Below are 21,777 nucleotides of genomic sequence, written 5' to 3' on the forward strand. Positions count from 1 at the left end.
GATCTATAATGGCTACGTCACATCAACAGAGTTTGTACAGAACCCTGTTGAACAGGCCAGGTGTACTCCAGTATCTCGTGACCTCAATGGCCATAACAGCAGATCTGACTGAATACCTCCCCGCCTCCTCATGGAAATATATACAACTCTCAAAAATGTGTTGAAGCACATCAGACCTCACCGAAAACAAAGGCCTTCCAATTGCTACCCAGCCTCTTTACGCCCTCCTCTAACCCCCATCCTTTGATCCCACATATCCTCCGTATGATATCTTCCAACCTCCTATCCATCTCATCCCCCGCAGTATGCAGGTCACTCTCCACCAACAACATATCATCCGGCACCATCTTAATAATATCCTGAAAAGCCTGCGGCGTCTCCTCCTCATCCAACGCATCCGACAGATTAATCGCCGTACTAAACGAAGCAAAGATCTTACAAGGAATCTCCGGACGCAAGTACTGCGCAAAATTCGACGGAGAGCCAGAATATGAATGCAGACATATGCGCGGCGGGTACGGCTTAGGACTGTCGTCTTTTGCAGCAGCACCGTCACCATCGGCATCGCCATCACCCACCTCATCAGCCTCCAGCGCCGCCTCCGCACCCGGATGATCCCTCCCCCTCTTCTTCCTCTCCCTCTTACTCAAAACCAGCCTCTCGCACCCCTTCCACGTCTCAGCCAGCACCTCCAACACCAGCCCATGAGCCTGCACCCCATGCACACTAACCGCCCTGCCCATCTCCGCCGCAAGATCAAGCTGTTTCCTAAAAATGCTCTTCTGGTGCGCAGGACTACAGCGGAAAGGCGTCAGCCGCCTTCCTTCGCGGCCTCCAGGCGTGAGATTACTGTTGCGCTTTGCCCACATATCGGGGTTGCCGGTCCAGGACTCCGGGATGCGGAAGGAGCGGTCTAGTCCGATTTCGCCGATTAGCGCGAAGGGGTGCTGGAGGAGGTGTTGGCGCGTGAGGGCGAGGAAGGAGGAGAAAGGTGTGGGGTTGGGGAGGGAGGCGTAGGTTTGGAGGTCTTCTGGGCTGGGTTGTGGGCGGTGGGGTTGTAGGACGGATTGGTAGTGCGTGATTTTTGCTTGGCCGGTTAGGGGACCTTGGTCTTGTTGTTCATCTTCGCTTTTGGAGTCAGGCTCGGAGATGTACATTTGATACGAGAACCAGGGGTGCCAGCCGAAGCAGGGGACGATGCATTCTTCTTTTGTCCATTGGGATGGGTTGGCCGATCGGATGCTGTGCTTGTTTGCGGTGGCTAAGACGAGGTCTTGGTCTTCCGCTCTGGTTGCCATTACGGTGAGGATGCGCGCTTTCATGTTTTGGATGGTTTCGATGCTCGACATGGTGTCTGTGGGGTGGCAGTGTGCGTCGTAGACTCCGAGGTGCCATGGAAAAGGCTCGTCCTTTTTAGGTTGTGTTAACATCTTGTAACGGATATCTCTGTGTTTCCAAGTTAAGATGTATAGGTAATCGGGTTGCGAATATGCTGTGTTGTCGCGTGAAGCAAATCTACATTATGACGTGCATGTGAGGCTACTCGGGTGATCCCTGTCGGGCAACGCGCTTTCCGGATTACCCCACGACCCCACCATCCTTTGCTGCATGACAGCTTGCGCCAGCTCTACAATGCCATATACATCGCTAGTATGATCCCTTACAGCACTCAATCTAGACCTCTGGCCTATCCTGAGTCGTATTCTGCCTTGCCTTCCCCTGTCTAGGACCTCGGCAACTACCAGTACTGGCGAAACCTCGGAAGAGCCAACCTAATACCATTTGCTACTTGCGGATACATGCGCATGCGTACATGCATAATACAACGATCCACTTCTCTGGGTCCATCAGATGGACGAACACTAAACCCTTACATGGAGCATATCAGCCCAATAGCGAACGCCACATTCCGCGCTACTTCATACGCGACCTTTGCGCGTTATGCATTGATCTGTCACTTTACGCCCTTGACTACGATCGACGCTGAATCAGGTGTCTCACCTCAATCAAATTCCATCGAGACCCACCCGTGAAGGAATTGCGAGCAGCTTGTCTGCCTGATCTTATTCAATGGCCGAGGATGTACTTTCTCCGCATTAGTTAACCCCTCACTAGATACGCCCGTTCGCTTGATAGTGACTTGGGTAGTCTAGTATATGTACTCGTCTTGCTATCACTTCGACTTTACTTCTACTTCACTTCTACTTGTGATTGTTATTCTTTCTTCTCTTCTTCCTGTCTACTTCAAGTCTCTTCCTCTTACTACAATACTACGGTCTATACCACAGCAAACACAGACAATCAAAACTATCGTCACCTACCAGCCTCACCCCAACTTCAAACACATCTCCCACTCCACTCTCCACGATGCCACCCCGCCTACACAACAAAATCGCCGTAATAACCGGCTCCTCCTCAGGCATCGGCCGCGCCACAGCCCTAGCCTTCGCCTCAGAAGGCGCCTCCCTAATCTGCTCCGACATAACCGAAACGCCGCGATCAGAATACGCCACAGACACCTCCCCCAGCACCACCACCGTCGCCGCCGCCCACGCCCTCGGCGCAAAAGCCCTCTTCGTAAAATGCGACACCACCTCCTCGACCGACATCCAAGCCCTGATCCAGACCGCAGTAAAAGAGTACGGCAGAATCGACATTATGGTGAACAACGCGGGGATTAGCGTGGAGACGGGTGAGCATGGCAGTCGGCCTGTGTGGGAATACGAAGAAGCGGCTTTTGAGCGCACGGTGGATGTTAATATCAAGGGGGTTTTCTTGGGCACGAAGTATGCGAGTAGGCAGATGGTGGGGCAGGAACCGGGGGAGAGGGGGGATAGAGGCTGGATTATTAATTTGAGTAGTGTTTATGGGTTGAGGGGGACTTCGGGGATCTGTGAGTTGTTTCGTTCCATTTTCGTCCTTGTTGAAGACGCGACGTTGAGGCTGTGAGTAGACGGGAAGCTGACATTCTACTAGCGGGCTACGCGGCCTCCAAACACGCCGTCATGGGTCTCACAAAGGCTGCTGCGTTGGACTGCGCGCCCTACCGTATCCATGTCAACGCACTCTGTCCGGGTTATACAGCTACGGCCTTCATCTCCTCGCTACTTACACCCGAAGCCGCAGATTCGAAGAAAGAGGTCGAGACGAGACATCCGTTTGGCGGGCTGGGTACGCCGCAGGATATTGCGAGGGCGGCGGTCTTCTTGGCTAGTGAGGATGCGGCGTGGGTTACTGGGATTGGGCTGCCGGTTGATGGGGGATTTAGCTGTATGTGAGGTGCCGTGAAGTGGAGTTATGGGCGAATGGACGGGGTTGGTCGACTCGGTTTTGGACATTTCGTGCATCTTGCTTGGACTGGCATTGTATTCATGCATCCATCGTCGTGAAGAAAGAAGTAGCGTTGGGAATATGGGGACTACGATCTGGTGGGGAACATACATTCTTCATGGGATGAGTGTTTGACCTGTTTCATTGATTTTGTGGATTATACTAATCACTCTGTACTATGCTATTGCCTCTAGGCCGTCCCAAGTCCTCAAAACAACACCCTATGTACACCCAGTCAACGTAAAAGTGACACACGAAGAAAGCCCCAAAGTGTATAGAGAAAAAGAAGAAACAACTGGTTTGGGGAAATCGTCGATTGAGGGAAAATGCAGGGACAAGGAAACCCAAAACGCCGCAGCTATGCATAGCTTTCAAGAGTAAAAGGACCTAACGGAGGGGGTGCGAGAACGGAGTCGACTAGGAAAACGGAGAGAGTGCGAATGGAGAGGGTATCGCCGCCGGGGGGACAAGGGCGACATGTGTAAGAGGTGGTCGTGCTCCTTGGTACTATGCAAAAGGTGGATCAGTCAAGCTGAAGAGTCGGAATGTAGTGTGGGGATATAGGTGGCGTGGTGGAAGGGCCGAGGGAGTGGAGGAGAATGTATGGAGGTGTTTGAGGCACTACCTCGCTACACGGTGGATCAACCTGTGGTGGATTAGCAAAGAACACGGTCATGTCGTCGTCGAGAAAGACTTACCTCAGAGTGCTGATGGAGAAAGTGGCAATCCATGCAAGCAACGCAATCAACAGTGTCGCTGTCAAGCCCTTCTGCCTCTCACAGATGCTCTGTCGATACGGACAAGCATTCGTCCTGTCCGACTCAACGCATGCCCATTTGTCGTCCGTCAGGGCCTGGAAAGCCAAACTAAGATTCGCCGACTCGAAGACGATAAAGGCCAGATCGAGAAAGATCAGCGACATTTTGGCATTGGGCGAGCGCAGGCCGAGGGGCTTAGAAGTGTATTCGTCGTAGGTGATGTAGATGGTGTATAGGACGGCTACGATGTCGACGAGTATGGCCATCCAGGTAGACGAGTTGTTGCTGCAGCCGTTGTTGTCCGAGTGGCGGTAGATGGAGCAGGCGAGGGAGAGGGCGAGGATGGAGAAGACGAGGACAATGGCGCGGACCAAAGCGGGAACCATGGGGTGGTTCATGATGGTGTTGTGGAAGCGCATCAGGCGGCGCTTTCTCTTCTCCGAGGTGAAGAGCCAGAAGCCCTTGATGTGCTCGTCCCCGAGGCCGTTGTCGATGGGCTCCCACTTCTGCTCGAGATCGGGCATGTTCTCCTTGAGCCAGTCATCGTCGACGATCTGGCCGCGCGAGGAGATGGGGCGGTCGTGGTTGGAGGCCTGGGTGAACTGCTTCCACTTGGGTGCGCTGTCGCTGACGGGCGTCGAGAGGGTCACGGGGGCGCCCTCGCGAGCATGGTCGAACTTGCGGCCTGGCACGCTGGACTTGGGCGTCGGGCAGAAGTTGTGGTTGGCATGGCGGACGTTGGTGGGCGTGCGTGGTAGGAGGAGCGAGGAGGCGTCTACATTCTCGTCTTCGTCGTCGGCGGACTGGACCCAGGGCGGTAGTGAGCGGACGGCACGCTGCCTCTCCCTGTTCTCCGCGCTCGCGGTTATGCTCCGGTTAGAGGACGCCAGCGTGCGTGGAGTGCTGGATATCGACTGCGAGTGGCTCTTGCGGACGGGGGGCAGGCCGTCGTGACTGTCCTTGGAGTTGCCGGAGACGGCGCTGACTCGCGACTGGGGGCGCTGGGTCGAGGTGAGGGACGAGGCGGTCGGGGGCGGAATGGGCGAGGGCAGCAGGCGGTGGCCGTTGGAGTGGGACGAGTTCAGCGTCGAGGCCTGCGAGGTCTGGCTGCTCCCCTGGGCGGCGGCGTCGGGGCGGAGGTGCCCATTGCTGCTGCTGGTGGTACCATGGCCCGGGTCGCTCTTTCGGGGCTCAACCATGGGCGTGCTGGTCATTCTCTGGGGAGATGTGAGGGGCTTCCTCGTCGCACCACCAAGCACCAGCCGGTGTGTCGCGCCTGCCTGCACGCAGCAAGCTTTGAGGGCTTGGCAGTGAATCAGCACCGGGGGAGATTACGTGGGAGCAAAGTAGACGAGTCGCAACGACACCATGTCCGGCTTAGGAAGTGACGGGGCGCAGTGCAACAGTGCGGGTAAACAAGACAAGGAAACAGCGAACGACGAGATGGTTAGAGTTTGGTGGTGCGCCTGGGGGTGGTGGAGCGTTGGGTGCGTGCGCGTGTTGGCGTCGTAGGGGAGATTGCTTGTTCGTCGATCAGGGAAACAGGGATTGCGCGCTGGCAGCATGCTTAGCCAGGAAAACAGCCTGGGGTGAGGTCATGGGTCCGCAGTAGCCCGTCGTCAAATTCCGACGACACGACACCCAGCTAGCGATTTCGGTGCCTTGGTCTCTACGCGACTCGACCTGCGTCATGTCTCGCACACCCGCCGCGAGAGTTTGTTAAATCGCGATTAAATACGCGCAGCATTGCGCTTACCTAAACACCAAGACCCTCTGCCCCGCGACCCCACGCTCCTCATCCTCCCCTCCCACGATGCGTCTCTTCCTGCTGCCCATATCCACGCGTCGCTCCCTCATCTACTGCGAGAAGCTGCACGAGAAAGCCCCCAAGGACCGCTCCTACTATGACAAGATCACCATAAAAGCCAATGAGACGTGGGTCGCCTGGGAGAAAGACGAAAAGGCCATCTGGGACTGGAAGAAGAAAGTCACCTTCTACGGCAACCACGCCCTGAAGCGCATACCCTACGAGGAATGGGGGCTCAAGACCATACCCGCCCTCACGGCGAAGCGGAGGCAGGACATTGTAGACGGAAAGGCAAAATATGAGGTCCTGTTCCCTGGAAAGTACCTGCCGCAAGAGAGAGTGTCGGGGCTGCTGGAGAAGCTGGCAAAAGAGAGGCAGAACATGCACCGGACAAAACTGATCTGGAGCGTCGTCATCATGCCCTTCACCGCGCCCTTCATGCTCGTCCCCGTCATTCCCAACCTGCCTTTCTTCTACGTTCTCTACCGGGCATGGAGCCACTGGAAGGCCTTCAGCGGCTCCAAGCACCTCGAATTCCTCCTCAAGCACAACCTCCCTACCCCCGCTCCATCGGGCACGCTCGACCAAGTCTACACTGCCGGACTCATGTACCCAACCCGCGCACTCTCGCGTGCTGCTCCCGACCCGACCCCACAACAAGCCCAGCAGGTAGCCAATGTCGTGCACCAGCAGACCAACAACGAGACTGAAGACGTCATGGTCTTGCAACGGTGGAACGGAAAGCTCATCGCCGAGCAATTCGACCTACCCGACATGGAGGTTGAGATTGAGCGCGCTGTCGAGCAGGTCGAGAACGCCATCAAGTCGAAGGAGAAGAGGATGGAGGAGAAGCTGGAGCAGGAGAAGGCTGCTGGGGGTAACGGCACAAGGGCAAAAGACGCATTGCCTGAGGAGATCCTGGAGAAGATACACGACAAAGCTGAAGATGTCGCTGAAGAGGGCAAGAAGGAGGCGAAACAAGCTGCCAAGTCATGATCCCATTTCATGTCCCAGCGAAGTACGATATCATGTTTCAAGATTCATAAACAGCATGGGCGTTGGAGGCTATGTATGTACTATACCACATAGATTGTCAGCATCTGTATGATTGGATGCTTATGAAAATAACGACATATGATTAACATCTTCATTCGTAATTGGTGATGTGGTCGCTGGGAAGCCCTCAACACATCAATCGCCGTAGTAAGTCTCCTTGAAAGACACTGATAGTCTCCAGGCTACACCATCACCCATCGCCTAGACTCAGTGAACGACTTGCCTCCACGCAGGCATATCTCAGCTAAACCACACAAGCAGCTTCTAAATCGTCGCATGCTCCAACTATTCCCCTCAGTCTCACAACTCACTCCTGTCCCCCCTACAAAACTTCTCCAGCCTCTCCCTCCCCCACGTCACCGGCCCTCCCACGCCATACAACGGATCCCTCTCCAACCACCCCACGCCCTTAACCTTCTCCGCCATCCCCTCCTCCCCCTCCTTCCCATAACACATATCCCACCCACACCCCTCAGGATAACTCCCCACCATCATAAACCCACCCTCCTTATCCTCCACCAGCCTATGCCCCACCCCCGCCGGCACAACAACCGCGTCCCCAGCTTTCACCTCTGTTTCCACCCGCCCTGAATTGGATTCGCCGCCGAAGAGGAGGGTGGCGCGGCCGGAGTAGATGCAGAGGATCTCGTGGGTGGTGCTGTGGTAGTGCGTTGTGGTGTACATTGTGTAGCGCCATTGGGGAGTGAGGTTGTTGGCAAGGAGGTGGGATTCGAGGGTTGAGGGCGGGGTGGAGGGCGGGAAGGCGGAGTGGTAGATGTAGAGGGGGTGGTTGTGGGGGGTTGTGTTGGGGATTAGGGAGTGGGTGGGGATGTAGTGGGTTGAGAGGCGGAGGGAGGTGAGGGGGGTTAGGTTTAGAGAGGGCATTTTGGTGTGTTGTTTTTTAGATGAATTGTTGGACTTTTTGGTTCAGTGGTTTGACGTAGGATACGTTGGTAAGGAGAAAGACTGCTATCTCAACTTCTGATATAAGATGGCATCTGATGATCCCACCAATACGTCATCGATCAAAAAGCCGGGATGAATTTGCGAGGAACGTTTATTGTTCGATCATAGTGGATTCGGTGTTCTAATCCGAGCATATGATTATTTATCCGTAGTGGAAGTCCTAAGTTCGTAGCTGAAGATCCTAGAGTGACCATCACTATCATTTGCCACCAGTAGTGTAGAGTTCACCATGGACAAGCGAAGATAGTATCGCGTGGGGAGCCAACCTTAAAGGCCTTTTTGGATAGCTCCTAATGATAAATGTACTATTGCAAGATCTCCACGGAGTGCAAATCACACGAAAACACCTAGGTACCCAGGTAGTGAGGGGCCAACCTAAAAGGTCTTTTTTGGATCCCTCCTAATAAGAAAGCAACATGGCGAGATGTCTGTTAAGTCTAAATCACACGAACATAGTAAGCAGCTGACAAAAAGCCTTTTGGGATCCCTCCTAACGAGAAAGGTAATGTTGCGAAATCTCCAGCGAGTCCAAATCACACGAAGATGGGGATGAGCGGTACTGCAGGCGCAAATGACATCAAGTGAGGACCTGCCCTAAAAAGACGTTTTAGGGGGGCCACCTAAAAGGTCTTTTTAGGGTCCTCCTAGGTAAAAGTGCCACATTGTAAGGTCCCTTATATACACCTACTGCTGCATCACAGCGAATATAAGGTGTTTGGGAAATACACCTACATTGAGATCACTATATAGAGTTACTAGACCGCGTTTTGTTGCCCTGCTCTGCATCAACATTCCACCATAATAGTAAGGTCCCTTATGAGCTGGGACCACACGAATATAGTAATGAGCGGTACTGCAGCAGCGTGAGATGTCCTCAAGTATTGCCACTTAGGTGTGGAACCGTCATTACTACGACCAACAACATAATCCGCTTATCCAACACGAACAAGAGAGGGTTTGCGAAAGAATTACAATGCTGGCAATGTTCGCTGTTAAGGATTCTGCTGCCTTCGCCATGAGCACTGTGGAGGCTAGTGCAAGGCTGCGTGAACGGGACCCTTGTAAAACGCCAAGACCCAAGCTCGGTGCTGCCTGAACTGTATGAACCGACAACGACGTGACTCTAAACGTCGCCGCCTTGCTCGTCCGGCACCTTCACTTTTCTCTCCTCCCTCCCCTCCGTGTGTCGCCTAACTTGACGGCGCATACCAAAACCCGCGGAAATCGACCGCTCGGTACATGTTAAGCCCTCCCCGCCCGCTACCATTACTCCCCACCACTTCACCGCGCCCTCCACCGAACCCGCCTTTATCACCATCCACCCTTGTGAAAGGACACCAAACAAGCGCCCTCTCCGGTGTTGCTTGACAATCCGCTTGTCTGTGACACGGCGGTTCCGACAATAAAGTTCCTCACGCGCAAGAAGTCGCCTCAGAAAAGTGCCCAAGAGCACGCGACGACACAACCCACCATGTCTTCCAGTATGCCACCCGTCCCGGCCAAGGACGATGTCAACGCCACGTAAGTCATTCTCTATCACTCCTAGCATCTTCTTCTATCTAGCAGTGCAGCTTGCGGAGTTCTGGACGGGTTGCAGTGACGTCTCGAATGGCGGGTCTGGTGTCCGCCGCGTTCAGCTCGTGAGAAAGCTGCGCCGCTATGAGCGCAGGCGGAGACAGCCATGACAGGACAAGCTATACTAAAGCGACCCCAACCCGAAGATGACGTAGAGCTCGACCAGCCGCTAACAGCTCACAGATGGAAGTACCTCGAAGCCGGTGTCGACAAGATCATGACCAACCTGCGCGAAGGTGTCGACATGAAGACGTACATGGGTCTCTACACCGCCATCCACAACTTCTGTACTGCCCAAAAAGCTGTCGCCGGCTCCTCGTTCCACGCCGCCAACAACCGCGGAGGTGCCCATCTCCTCGGAGAGGACCTCTACCAGCACCTGATCGAATACCTGAAGGCGCATCTCTCCGAAGTCCAGGCGGCTTCGCGGCAACATGTCGACGAGGCGCTCCTCCACTTCTATATCAAGGAGTGGAACCGCTACACGACAGCTGGCCAGTACAACAACCATCTCTTCCGGTACTTAAACCGTCATTGGGTCAAGCGTGAGATGGACGAGGGAAAGAAGCACATCTACGACATCTACACACTGCATCTAGTGCGCTGGAAGGAGGACATGTTCACGGGCAGCCAAGAGAGCGTCATGCGCTCGGTCCTGAAGCTGGTGGAGAAGCAGCGAAATGGCGAGACTATCGAGCAGTCGCAGATCAAGTCGGTCGTCGACTCTTTCGTATCGCTGGGTCTGGACGAGGCCGACAGCTCCAAGTCCACCCTGGATGTCTACAAGGAATACTTCGAGAAGCCCTTCCTAGAGGCCACCGCCCAATACTACGACAACGAGTCCAAGCAGTTTCTCGCAGAAAACAGCGTGGTTGAATACATGAAGAAGGCAGAGATCCGCCTGGAAGAGGAGAAGGAGCGCGTCCCACTTTACCTGCTCAACGAGATCATGTCTCCTTTGATGCGGACATGCGAACAGTCGCTCATCACAAGCCACTCGCAAGCGCTTCGCGAGGAGTTCCAGATCCTTCTCGACCACGACAAGGAGGAGGACCTAGGCCGCATGTACAAACTGCTTGCCCGCATTCCTGAGGGTCTTGATCCTCTGCGTCTTCGGTTCGAGAACCACGTCCGCAAGGCGGGGTTGGCTGCAGTTGACAAGATCGCACAAGATGGAGACAGCCTGGAGCCAAAGGTGTACGTCGAGGCCCTTCTTGAGGTCCACACCCAGTACCAGGCGCTCGTCAACAAGGCGTTCAACGGAGAGTCAGAGTTCGTTCGCTCGTTAGATAACGCCTGCCGCGAGTTCGTCAACAGAAACAAGATCTGCAAATCTGGTTCCAACAAGTCGCCTGAGCTCCTCGCAAAGTACACCGATACTCTGCTGAAGCGCTCCAACGCCAAGATGAGCGAAGAGGACGACATGGAGAAACTCCTGACACAGATCATGACTGTCTTCAAGTACATCGAAGACAAGGACGTGTTCCAGAAGTTCTACTCGCGTATGTTGGCCAAGCGTCTCGTCCAGACTACTTCCGCCTCAGACGACGCCGAGACCAGCATGATCTCGAAGCTGAAGGAGGCCTGTGGTTTCGAATACACCAACAAGCTACAACGCATGTTCCAGGATATGCAGATTTCCAAGGATCTCAACACCGCGTTCAAGGAGTGGCAGTCAAACAACTTGGACGAGTCAGACATGAAGACCAACGTCGATGCCTCATACCACATTCTCGGTACCGGTTTCTGGCCTCTAAACCCACCCACCACACCGTTTACCCCACCGCAACTCATCGTCCAGACCTACGACCGCTTCTCTCGCTTCTACAACCACAAGCACCAAGGTCGTAAGCTTACCTGGTTATGGCAGCTGTGCAAGGGTGAGGTCAAGGCCAACTACTGCAAGGTCGCGAACCTGAAGACTTCACCAACATTCCAGGTCTCGACGTACCAGATGGCCATCATGTTGCTGTTCAACGACAGTGACACCGTCACCTACGACGACATTGCCGAGTCCACCAAGCTGAACAAGGAGACTCTTGATCCCAGTTTGGGTGTCTTCATCAAGGCCAAGGTTCTGCTCGCCCAACCCGAGGGCGCAAAGCCTGAGTCTGGTACCTCCTACAAACTCAACACCGGCTTCAAGACCAAGAAGGTGAAGATGAACTTGAACATTGGTATCAAGTCTGAGCAAAAGGCCGAGGCGGAGGATACGCACAAGACGATTGAGGAGGACCGCAAGCTACTCATTCAGGTATCTATTCATCACTCTTATCTCCGCACGTTACAGCATGCTAACATATCAACAGTCGGCCATCGTGCGTATCATGAAGTCCCGCAAGAAGATGAAGCACCAGCAGCTCGTCTCAGAGACCATCCAGCAGATCAAGACCCGATTCATGCCCCGCGTCCCCGACATCAAGAAGTGCATAGACATCCTGCTCGAGAAGGAATATCTGGAGCGTCTGGAGGCAGACGAGCTCGGCTACTTGGCCTAGCCGGTTAGTCCCGATCCGATACGTAGCTTCCGGTGGATATCTTGAGTAATGAGTAATGGGTGTTTTCATCATCATGGGTTGGGTTTTCGTCTTACATCATCGCCCCCTCCCACATTTCTTCGATGCGTATCATTTGGGCGTTTTCCTGGCATGGCCAGCTGGAGTTGGGGAAACTACTGTGTGGGAAATGAAATGGCGAAAGGGATGGTGCGACTTTCGGGTTGGGAGATGTTACGCGCGGATCAGGTGCGTTAGGTATCCTCTTTCTTGAATGATAGATGGGGTATAAAATTCAGAGATGGAATTGAACTAGTAATAGTCATGGTTTGTCTCCAACTATGCTGTCTCTGCTTCGTGGTGATGTGACGTGCTATTGCGCTGCCGGGATGTGTGTCGCGGGCGCGTTTTGTGGGCGGATGCCAGACTAGCCTAGTGCGAGGCCTCCGAAATCCAAAGTCGTGCCTCCGACCGTGCTGCCTGCTCCCACCCATCTACACGTTCACAACGCGACAAGCTCATTACAATAATGGCCCAAGAAAGAGAAGGAGACCAACTGGGGTATCATTTACATGTACACTCATCCGCTGCCTTTGAGCCGCACGACATCCAGACTCCCTCGCTCAAGTTCCGAATGTGTTGAGGTAAGTGTTAAGGCGAGCGGCGTTGCGAGCGGCGTTGAGGCGAGCCTGCGTTTCGTCGTCGTCATCGAAATGATCACCTCCCGGCGGGGGACCACCGTTTCCCGGAGGATTGTTATTCAGGTCGTGGTTCCTCCCGATGCGGTTCCAGTCGGTTTGGCCGTCTTCTCGTCCACCATTGACATGCGCGTGTGTCGCGAAACTGGACAACACGTCAGCGACCATCAAGTAACGCCATTCCGAAGAATATGATCTTACAAGCGACTGTCTGGTCTGTTATGTGGACCACTCGCAATATATCCATAAAAATGCTTAGGGCTAGGCGGAGGCAGAGGCGCAGGCGGATATCCCATATTAGGTGGAGTTGGGGGTGGAAGCGGAGGCCTATGATTTTGAGGGTAATGCACGTAAGTTGGCTCATATCCTGAAGGTGGCCATGTTGGAGTTGGCCTGTAGTCTGGAGGGGGGCGCGTTGGAGTCGGCTGGTGACGCGGTGGATCTGGCATCACTCTGGGCCCGTAGTCTGGAGAAGAAGGATCAGGCGAAGGTACATATTGAGCGGTCCGGGATCTTGTTTCCCAAGGCGCTGATGATATGTAGGGTGAGGCGTGATCTATGTACGCAGATCGGTGGGAAGGTATGGGAACTGGTGGTTTGGGATAACTACAAGCATATCAGCGTTATGATAGCACGGATGGCATGGCGACTGACCCCGGCTGCGGTATGACTTGGCCATCAGAAAATATGTACTGGTGTTTCTGCTCGTCGAATCGCCAATACTTTTGTCGCGGTGGGTCGTAATGCCAATCCATGTTAGGCTCCATAACAGACAGCTTTCGAATTGACGCAGAAGTTTGGCGGGGCGAGCCCTGCCTGACCTACGCTTTGCGACCGAATGCCTGAGGCTCCCCTGTCGCTTGCAGGTCCTTCAGCATGTAACCTCAGCTCGCTAATTGGTTAACCAATATCAGCCACCAGCCTGGCCACGTCACAGGCTTTCGGGCCAGGAATATGGAGGACTCGACTTTATCGGTAAACCTGCACTACGAGCAGCGGCAATTGGGTCAAGAAGCTGCTAAGGTTGACACGATGCAGCAGTATTCTACAGAGATACAAAGGTTTCATGTTGTGATAGGCGTATCACTCTGCATAGCCGAATATGAGTGGTCGCCCCTTGTATCACGCGGAGGCGCACGTCGATTGGAGCCAGGCCCTTGCACAAATCCGGTGAAGATGCGTGGCGCCTATGCCCCCAGGGTCGAACAACATCAGCCTGGCGCCTTCAACTCCTTAACGTTGTACTCTGCAGACATTATAAGAACCCGACAATATCTTTGATGCGAGCCTCTGCGCCATACCTTTTGCTACTGCGTTCGTATCTGCAGCAAGGTGACATCTCCTGGGCTGGTTTGCGCATGTTTTGCGATCTTTCAGCCTGCTACACTGTCGGTAGTCTTGAAGACGCTTATCTGGCTTGAGTGGTATGTGTGATTCGGTTCTCTCTAGGGTTCTTATTGTGTTTCTTCGACAATCTCAGCTTCGGAAGCTCGTATGAATATTACAGCTAGTAACTTGCTTACGTCGCATAGAACACCAACCAGCATCAAGTCGCACACGTAACACACAGAAAGCATAGCCGGGTATTGAATTTGATGTACTGAATCGATGTCGCTTCTCACGGAGCCCCGAGTCGGACGCTGGATAGATGAGAATAATGATCACAGTATGTCACCAGTGAAGCCTCGCTTTGAATCTAGTCCTAACATGTTGCACAGGGCTCCAATGGTTGGAAACAGACTACGTAGCCCAATGGCTGAAAGTTCCTGTTGCCTTCTGTCTTACGCTCAGCACACCTTACATCATTCGGATAGCAATCAGTAGCTGCGCAGGCCTCATGAAGATCCTGTCCAGACGGAACAACCATGCTGCAGCCCAAGATGAAGAGACACAGCGTCCGAACGCTACAGTACTACCGAAAGATGCAAAGACAGGACGGCAGATGGCGCGTAGTATATATCAAATCTTTCGCCAACAGGAGTCAAGACTAGAGCTCCGACACCAATTCTTCTATTTCTTTGTTCTTGGCACTTTGTGCTTTGTCTTCCTCTCTCAACTCATTGTAAGCTCTATCCTGGCAGACAAGGTAGCGACGGGCCCGGTGGGTCTGCTTAAAAACGACAAAAACGACGATTGTGGTCTCTGGGAATATGACAACATGAAGTGGGGCGAAGATAACGCTGCTATGGCGGATAGCTTGATGGCGTCAAGGGAAATCAGAGCAGCGACTTACGCTCAAGAGTGCTATAGATGGGGCAAAGTGAACGGAACAGAAGAGCAGAATGGAAAAGAGAAAGAGGGAAAAGAAAAGGAGGAAGAAGACAAGAGGAGCAAAGTGAAGAGGGGCAAGGCTATGAAGTGCGACTTCTTTTACACTCCTGATCTGGAGTTCTACAGGGCAAGAGCACCGTGCCCATTTAGCAAAAGTGCTGTCTGTCACACTGGCGGGATACACAAATTGCCAGCAGTCACGTTCGACACCAAAAATCTGGACTCGAGCTTGCTGGGTATCAACTCCAACCCAACATACAAGTTCCGACGAACGTCAACATGCGTCCCGCTGAGTGCTGAATCTCCTTATGTAAAGCACTTCACCAATAGCCCTACCGATCACGGATTTGTGTATTTCTATGGAGGGTTCAATGATGTCCGTAACGATTGTCCGAGCAATCCCAAGAAGATAAGAAACTGGACAATGCGTCTAGTTGGCCATCCTTTTGACTGGCTAGCGCCAGTGTATCGTTTGAAGTAAGTCTCTCAATGTTACAGCCAGAACACTTTCTAATCACTTCGGTGCTCTCACAGCACATGGGCCACATCACGAGCTGAGCCTAGATGTGACTATTGGCAGCCTATTGACGAATTGAAGTCAGCCCCCGGACTGAATACAGAGACAAGGAACAAGACGCTCACAATCATATTCGTCACAGCTCTACACATTGTGTATGCCAACAATAGTGTCGATCCCATTTTCCCAGCTACGGCCAAATACCGATTTCCGGACGATACTGTGGACTACTACATAAATGACAGTCCAAAATCACGCGCGTTTACGTGCATAGATGAGACTCAGTTTTGCGACCCAACTGGTAAGATTTGCTGGCATGCATACGACACGATACCAAAAAAGGTTGCACATATCGCTAGGGACCCAGCGTATGGATTCATGGCCAACGCGCTCAGGAAGTCCAACACTTACGACACCATCAAATTGCGATTGGGTAGCAGTCTCCTAGCCCAGCAACGTGTTGGTGACGCAAGATCGCAAGCTCTGGATAACGATCACTGGGAAGTCGAAGCGGAACATATGTTCAGGGCATCTCTAGCACGAGCGCAATTCGATGCTTGGAGCCTAGCGAGCGGGGAAGACCATGACAAAAGTACTTACAAAAATACCGTCGAGGATGAGTTTGCTAAAAGAATGTGCGGTCTATTCAAATTCCGTACCTCTGGACACGTCAACGTACTAGTATGGAAATTCTTCCTGTTGTGCTGCGTGTTGCCGGCCACATTCCTTTTGAGTGTTCAGTGGAAAACCTACCTTCAGATATGGAATAATACCACGCAATTGGTGGAGAGACTATCTCGCGAGAGAGGAAAGAGCCGGGATGATGATTCTGCTGCGGCTCCTATGCTCGCAAACCCGGAAGTCAATGATGACCCTTTTGTGGTGGATTCCGCATCATCGACGCGTCGAGGTTCGGAGACACCGACTGCCTCTCACCCTCCAATAACACTGCGAAACCCCTCGCCGAATGAGGAACCATCTATAGAAGATCATCCAACGACTTCCAATGTCGCAGACGAGCAACTATCCCAACCACCGGGTCCGACTGATGACTCGACAACAACACCTCCTGGCACCAACTTGCCTACTCGTAGGGAGACATCATCTGCCCACCCACCAACACCGCCTACCCGCACAGTAGAAGTTCCTGCTAATACAGAAACACCACTTATCGCCAGTTCGGCCCGTGATATAAGAGACTATGGAACATCCAGTGCCAATCAGAGTGTACATAGTAGTGGGGACGCTGCAAACGCCGATCAATCGCCTTCTCCAGTCACTGCTATGGAACAACCAGCTGTCAATGATGGAGCGAACAGTCAGCCGAATGATGAAGGGGAGGATGAATGGTCACCGCTACTCTTCCATCTCCCGTTTCTCGCTCTCGGATATATTGCCAAAATCCTTTGGGGAAGAATGAGGACTCTGGTCAAAGACGCTTTTGTCGCTGCTTGGCATGCCGTGAAGAGTGTCTGGGGTAGAAGATGGACTGCGACCAACGACGCTCCCGCTTAGCTGCTCCATTACTAGGAATTATCTAGGCTTATATATTTATGGTATTGTTGGCAGTCTTCTGGCAGTCCTTCTCGTTTGGTTAGTAGCAAGGGTACTAAGGTCTTTTATTTTACAATGCCCGTTAAACTTCATCCGCAATCATCTCGAGACCTAACGTGTTCTCAAGCTGAATATATCACGGTGGTGATTGGGAGCGATGTGAAATACCCCATGGAAGGGATGTACAACTCCGTGGGGGCAACGATTGTGCAGCTTACTACAATTACTCAATTTAGTAGAGTTTGCGAGCCCCGCGTTAGGTACGCCACAAGTCCGGTGGAAGCACCTCCCTAGTCTAGGATATATGATTACATCCTGATCCTTGACGGCAAGGCCTTCGAGGCTGATTTGGCGTTGTGTCAGGCCGCCTGCTGCGCCCTTCTCAAGGGTTACCACTTCGGGCTTAGCGTTTCCCGTTTCGGAAAGCCAAGATCTCCGCACGCGTGGCTACGGAGTAGGGCCTTATAGAGAAGTTCCTCTTGAATAAGGCAAAGTTGACCCATAAGTTATACTGCGTGCAATTCGTGCTGCGCAATCTACGATTCGACCATTGCAGACCTGCGCTCTAAAAGATGACTGCCATGACCACGACCTTAGTCGAAGACGATCGGAGTGTTGCCAGTAAGTACTCCGAGCACTGGATACTCATGCGAGATTATTGACTATCCTGGAGCAGACACTGACACATCCTCGCTGGTGCATGTTGAACCCACCGCCGAGAATGCCGACCTCTACACCATGGACCTCCCAGAATACACTCGACAGGTCGCGGGCGGAGAAATCTCGGTAGATGCGGAGTCGACGCAAAACGAAAAGCCACGCAGTCAAGACCAGTCGCCGGCATACGATCCACTTGCAAGCCCAGAACCGCGGAGTCTTCAAGAAGAGCACGAGCATGACATACAACAAGATGTTAGCGACCAACAAGACCCACGGCATACACGTTCATCGAACCCTCCAGCCTTGACACATGACTTCACAGAAGCCGATGCAACGGCGAGCCTTGCTAGCATACGAGCATGTAGCATCCTTCACGACAGACAAGCAGTGTGGCTTGTAAAGCGGAAGAGCATGGCCCTGTCACCGCTTGCGGCTGCGGTGCTCACTAAAGAGGGTCTCCTCCAACCCAAAGACTTGCATCTGTAGGTAGACTCGCCATGCAGCAAACGTCGATTACCACTGACACCCAATACAGCATATCTCAATACTCAGACATGAAACACGATCCCACCGACCCGGTGTCCGCCGCATTTCTCACTACCTACGACGTGGTAAGCGGAATCATGCTGGGTCTCATAGCAGGTCCGGTGGAACTGGGCAAACAAACAACACCAATGCTGCTGCAGCGCGAGATAAGACGCAAAGAGAAGCGCGACGGGACTGCTAACCCATCACCTCCTCTCGATACCAAAGACTCGCCTCATGTGGCACGCCAAGTAGCCCTCGGTACCGCAAAAGGATTCGGACGCATCGTCACCACCAGTCTGAAGAGTCCGGCGATTGTCATGCATGGTATTACTCGAGGTTTTCATAACCTTCCTAAAGCGTATGGCGAGGAGGTGCGGCAGTATGAGAATGTGACTGGGTTGAGGAGTGGGCTGCTGGTCAGCTTCAAGAGCTTTGGGTACGGACTGAGTGATGGCATAAGGGATCTTATAATCAAACCCATCGATGGTGCGGAGAAGAATGGTGTCCTCGGTTTTGCTGCTGGATGTGCGACTGGCGTTATGAATGCGGCCTTTAAGCCTGCTGCTGGTAAGTGACGCTTTGTTATAGATGACGACTGGTTGGCTGACTGAATGTAGGCGCATGCGGGCTTGTTGGTTACTCGTCGGTGGGGGTTTACAAATCGATCCGCAACATCGGTTCGGTAAAGAAGGAGGATCCAATACATTTGGTGCAGAGGCTGGGCGAAATCGAATATCAACAGGCGAGCGATGCGGATAGGCTGTACATAGTGCGTCTCTGGTGTCAAACGCAGATGCGCGTGCGCATATGTTAGCTTGTTGAATGCACCGTCTCGGTTTGTCGATGCTGTGATTTCATGGTTCAATTGATGTATTGCGTGAGAAGAAGCTTCGCTCGGGTCGAAGATACTATCCCTTAACCAATGCGTTGGCCGATCTAGCGTTTCCAGCCTTTAGCTCGATGCAGAGGCCTTGCTTTCCGGTACGCCATACGCCCTTTTCATCAAGTAGTGACTAAGTTGCCATTTCTGAATTGTGTCAGTAACTCAAAGTTCCACGGGGCTTGATCGTCAACGTACCACTACTTGCTGACTCTCGAAATAGTCCTTCCATTCCTTGTCCTCCGCGAGATCGACGACCACGTCCCATGGCCACTGCTCAGACTCTAGCTCGACGAGAGTAAAGTATCTGTGTAGCTCTTTCTTGTCTTTGGTCTCGAACTTTCCGCCCTGCATCGTTGTTGCGTTGTCAACCTCGAAGAGGCGAAACCGCAGTACGTCTGGTGAACTAGATATTGTGGGGCCGACGACTTCTCTGTAGTATTTCATGACTTCCTCTTCCTTGTCGGCTGGTACGCTCCATTCCATTGCCGCCACGCTTGCGACGTATTCGATGTCTATCGACATTAGTCCGTCATCGCCGGCTTTATCCGCACCCGTGATCTTACCACCACCGTCACCGGACCAGTCGTCTTGTTTCCAACTCTTGATTTCCCGATAGGACCGAAGATCAAGAAGTAGGTCTTTGAGCGAAGCCTGCAAATCGGCATTTGGTGGATGGTATTGTGCGTCGTACATGTCTTTGTTGGCTTGGTCGACACTCTTTATTTCCCATACGGTCATGTAAGGCCATGGCGCGTCCAACCTTCCCACTGGCTCATTCTCCATACCACTCGCTGTTACTTCGCAATGTAAAGCATGCTTTGCGTTGTGTGGATTCAGTGAAGGTAGGTGTACGTTCTCGTACCACTCTTCGCGTCCCTCTGGGATATTCGCCCATACGCAAGCTATGCCAGCCATCTTGTTTCGATTTCGCAGCGAGATTTGTCGCAAGTTGAGTAGCCAAAATTCGTCTGGTTCCAGGGGTCCAAAGTGTTAAATGCAGGTGTTTGTGCCGAGCTGTCAGTCAACGTTTGCAACCGGGAAAAGATGGAGGGACAGCTAGTCTGCAACGTGACGCGGCTGTTGCCATATTATGACAGACCCTGAATCACAGCTGTGTATGATAGTCCCTACGAGACGGTCCGACCGCATTTTGCTCGACCAGTCCACCCTGTTTCGGAGGTAGATAAAGCGGTATATACGCCGTCGCTTAACCAATGGACGATGATGCGAGCGGACGTGATTGGCTATTGATACCTGAGACGTAAGGCGATAAATTCTTTCAGGACGTGGGCTAATGTGCATGTGTCGTAGGCGATCGACGTTCCCCACAACCTGCCACGAATGCCTGAAGTCGGAGAATTGGAAGCGCGGGTAGCGCCGAAAGGATCAGTGATGTGCGAGCATCAGCCGATTGATTGATGCCAAATCCATGGCTTCACCGGTTAATCGTGTAGGATTTCTTATCTGAATTCTTGAAGGTATAGGAAGCGCATTGTGCATGTTAGGAGTGACACTAAGGTTGGGCCTTCTTGCGGTCCGCTACGACCCTAGCGCCGGCAGCACAACGGCGTTACCCCCGCTTAGGGGCCTTGGACGCCTGTCCTTACAAGACACATGCCTGTCGACACCTCGTGAGCCAACCTTGGCCCAAGTCACGATGCTTCTGTTTCTCTCGAACATTCCGAAATTCTGCGACTTCCTCACGGGCCGAATCGTGAAAGTTGCCCTCGCTCGGTGACTGACGTGTATGTGTTTTTGGTCATCTGACCAGATAGATGAATCGCCGGTTATATAGAGCCGCCTGCAGTCGCACGTGAAAGCGAGCTCAAATTTTACCAGGACACCGGGGACGGACTACCAGTCGATCGGTCGTAGGCAGATCGACGCGCAAGGAGATCTCGCTGTTCGTGCCCGTGCTTAGGAAGGTGCTTTTTCTCGCAGACATGGTTCGCTGGACCCATGGCAGTATAGTAAACTTGGATTTTGCCCCAGGCCCCTGGACGAGTGCGCCATAGTGATCTACTCTCGCGGCACTATGTACCCACATCTGTGCCGTATCTCAAACGCCGCAGACCTCTGAAGAAGGCAACATTCGCGATGCCTTCCGCTACAGTCCAAGAAACAGAAGCCTCAACAGATCTCTCGGTATTCAATCTGGTACCACACTTGGGGCCAATGGCAGACAGCGCTCAATCAAGATCGAAGTCGAAGTCTGGCTCGTGGCTTACCGGCTCTATGGGTGTCGGAAGAAGAGCTGCCCTGTACGGAAGATAGCCCGTGCTCTCGCGGTCCAGAAACGAGAGTAATCAATCGTGTCCGCACGGATGGGGTTAGGATGATCATCAACAGCGTTCTTCCGGGCGGGCGACAAGGGGACGAGGAGCGACTACACCACAGGTCTATCTCGAGCATGCACAAAAACAACCCACAACGAACAGAATGGCTCGAAGGTCGTGAAGTGGCGTGTATGTATCTGCCGACAGTCACCAGATCATATAGCCGTCTGTTTTAGCAAACTACACTGGCAGCTTCCATGAATAGTAGCGCTCCAGCGCTTCTCAACAGACAGCGGAAGAACATCGTCGGTAGATGAGCACCAACATGCTTCCCGTGTGGGCAATCAAGTACCTAGGAATATCAGAGATCTGTTAAGTTTTTCTGCCAGATCGTGCAGATGCC

General features: G+C 53.0%; 8 protein-coding genes across 8 annotated transcripts; 4 read left to right on the forward strand and 4 right to left on the reverse strand.

Annotated features, from left to right (window-relative positions):
• Positions 1-170: 170 nt before the first annotated feature.
• On the reverse strand, positions 171-1,349 carry J4E87_000752 (uncharacterized protein; the record flags this gene model as incomplete). The annotated part of the gene is made up of 1 exon (XM_049372404.1): positions 171-1,349. The coding sequence occupies one exon, from the start codon at positions 1,347-1,349 to the stop codon at positions 171-173; it is 1,179 nt and encodes a 392-aa protein (XP_049238538.1).
• Positions 1,350-2,367: 1,018 nt separating this feature from the next.
• Positions 2,368-3,278, forward strand: J4E87_000753 (uncharacterized protein; the record flags this gene model as incomplete). The annotated part of the gene is made up of 2 exons (XM_049372405.1): positions 2,368-2,893; positions 2,977-3,278. The coding sequence occupies 2 exons, from the start codon at positions 2,368-2,370 to the stop codon at positions 3,276-3,278; spliced, it is 828 nt and encodes a 275-aa protein (XP_049238539.1).
• A 673-nt stretch (positions 3,279-3,951) lies between these two features.
• J4E87_000754 (uncharacterized protein) lies at positions 3,952-5,302 on the reverse strand (the record flags this gene model as incomplete). The annotated part of the gene is made up of 2 exons (XM_049372406.1): positions 3,952-3,976; positions 4,029-5,302. The coding sequence occupies 2 exons, from the start codon at positions 5,300-5,302 to the stop codon at positions 3,952-3,954; spliced, it is 1,299 nt and encodes a 432-aa protein (XP_049238540.1).
• Positions 5,303-5,901: 599 nt separating this feature from the next.
• Positions 5,902-6,891, forward strand: J4E87_000755 (uncharacterized protein; the record flags this gene model as incomplete). Its single annotated transcript, XM_049372407.1, has 1 exon — positions 5,902-6,891. The coding sequence occupies one exon, from the start codon at positions 5,902-5,904 to the stop codon at positions 6,889-6,891; it is 990 nt and encodes a 329-aa protein (XP_049238541.1).
• Positions 6,892-7,251: 360 nt separating this feature from the next.
• J4E87_000756 (uncharacterized protein) lies at positions 7,252-7,836 on the reverse strand (the record flags this gene model as incomplete). The annotated part of the gene is made up of 1 exon (XM_049372408.1): positions 7,252-7,836. The coding sequence occupies one exon, from the start codon at positions 7,834-7,836 to the stop codon at positions 7,252-7,254; it is 585 nt and encodes a 194-aa protein (XP_049238542.1).
• A 1,552-nt stretch (positions 7,837-9,388) lies between these two features.
• Positions 9,389-11,990, forward strand: J4E87_000757 (uncharacterized protein; the record flags this gene model as incomplete). Its single annotated transcript, XM_049372409.1, has 3 exons — positions 9,389-9,438; positions 9,676-11,746; positions 11,802-11,990. The coding sequence occupies 3 exons, from the start codon at positions 9,389-9,391 to the stop codon at positions 11,988-11,990; spliced, it is 2,310 nt and encodes a 769-aa protein (XP_049238543.1).
• Positions 11,991-17,599: 5,609 nt separating this feature from the next.
• On the forward strand, positions 17,600-19,029 carry J4E87_000758 (uncharacterized protein; the record flags this gene model as incomplete). Its single annotated transcript, XM_049372410.1, has 4 exons — positions 17,600-17,648; positions 17,704-18,169; positions 18,223-18,782; positions 18,833-19,029. 4 exons carry the CDS (start codon positions 17,600-17,602, stop codon positions 19,027-19,029), a joined length of 1,272 nt encoding a protein of 423 aa, XP_049238544.1.
• Positions 19,030-19,123: 94 nt separating this feature from the next.
• J4E87_000759 (uncharacterized protein) lies at positions 19,124-19,836 on the reverse strand (the record flags this gene model as incomplete). Its single annotated transcript, XM_049372411.1, has 2 exons — positions 19,124-19,228; positions 19,294-19,836. 2 exons carry the CDS (start codon positions 19,834-19,836, stop codon positions 19,124-19,126), a joined length of 648 nt encoding a protein of 215 aa, XP_049238545.1.
• Between the last annotated feature and the right edge of the window lie 1,941 nt (positions 19,837-21,777).

The sequence above is a fragment of the Alternaria ethzedia genome, assembly GCF_023757985.1.
Source record: "Alternaria ethzedia strain BMP 0044 chromosome Unknown scaffold_1, whole genome shotgun sequence".
NCBI lineage: Eukaryota > Fungi > Ascomycota > Dothideomycetes > Pleosporales > Pleosporaceae > Alternaria > Alternaria ethzedia.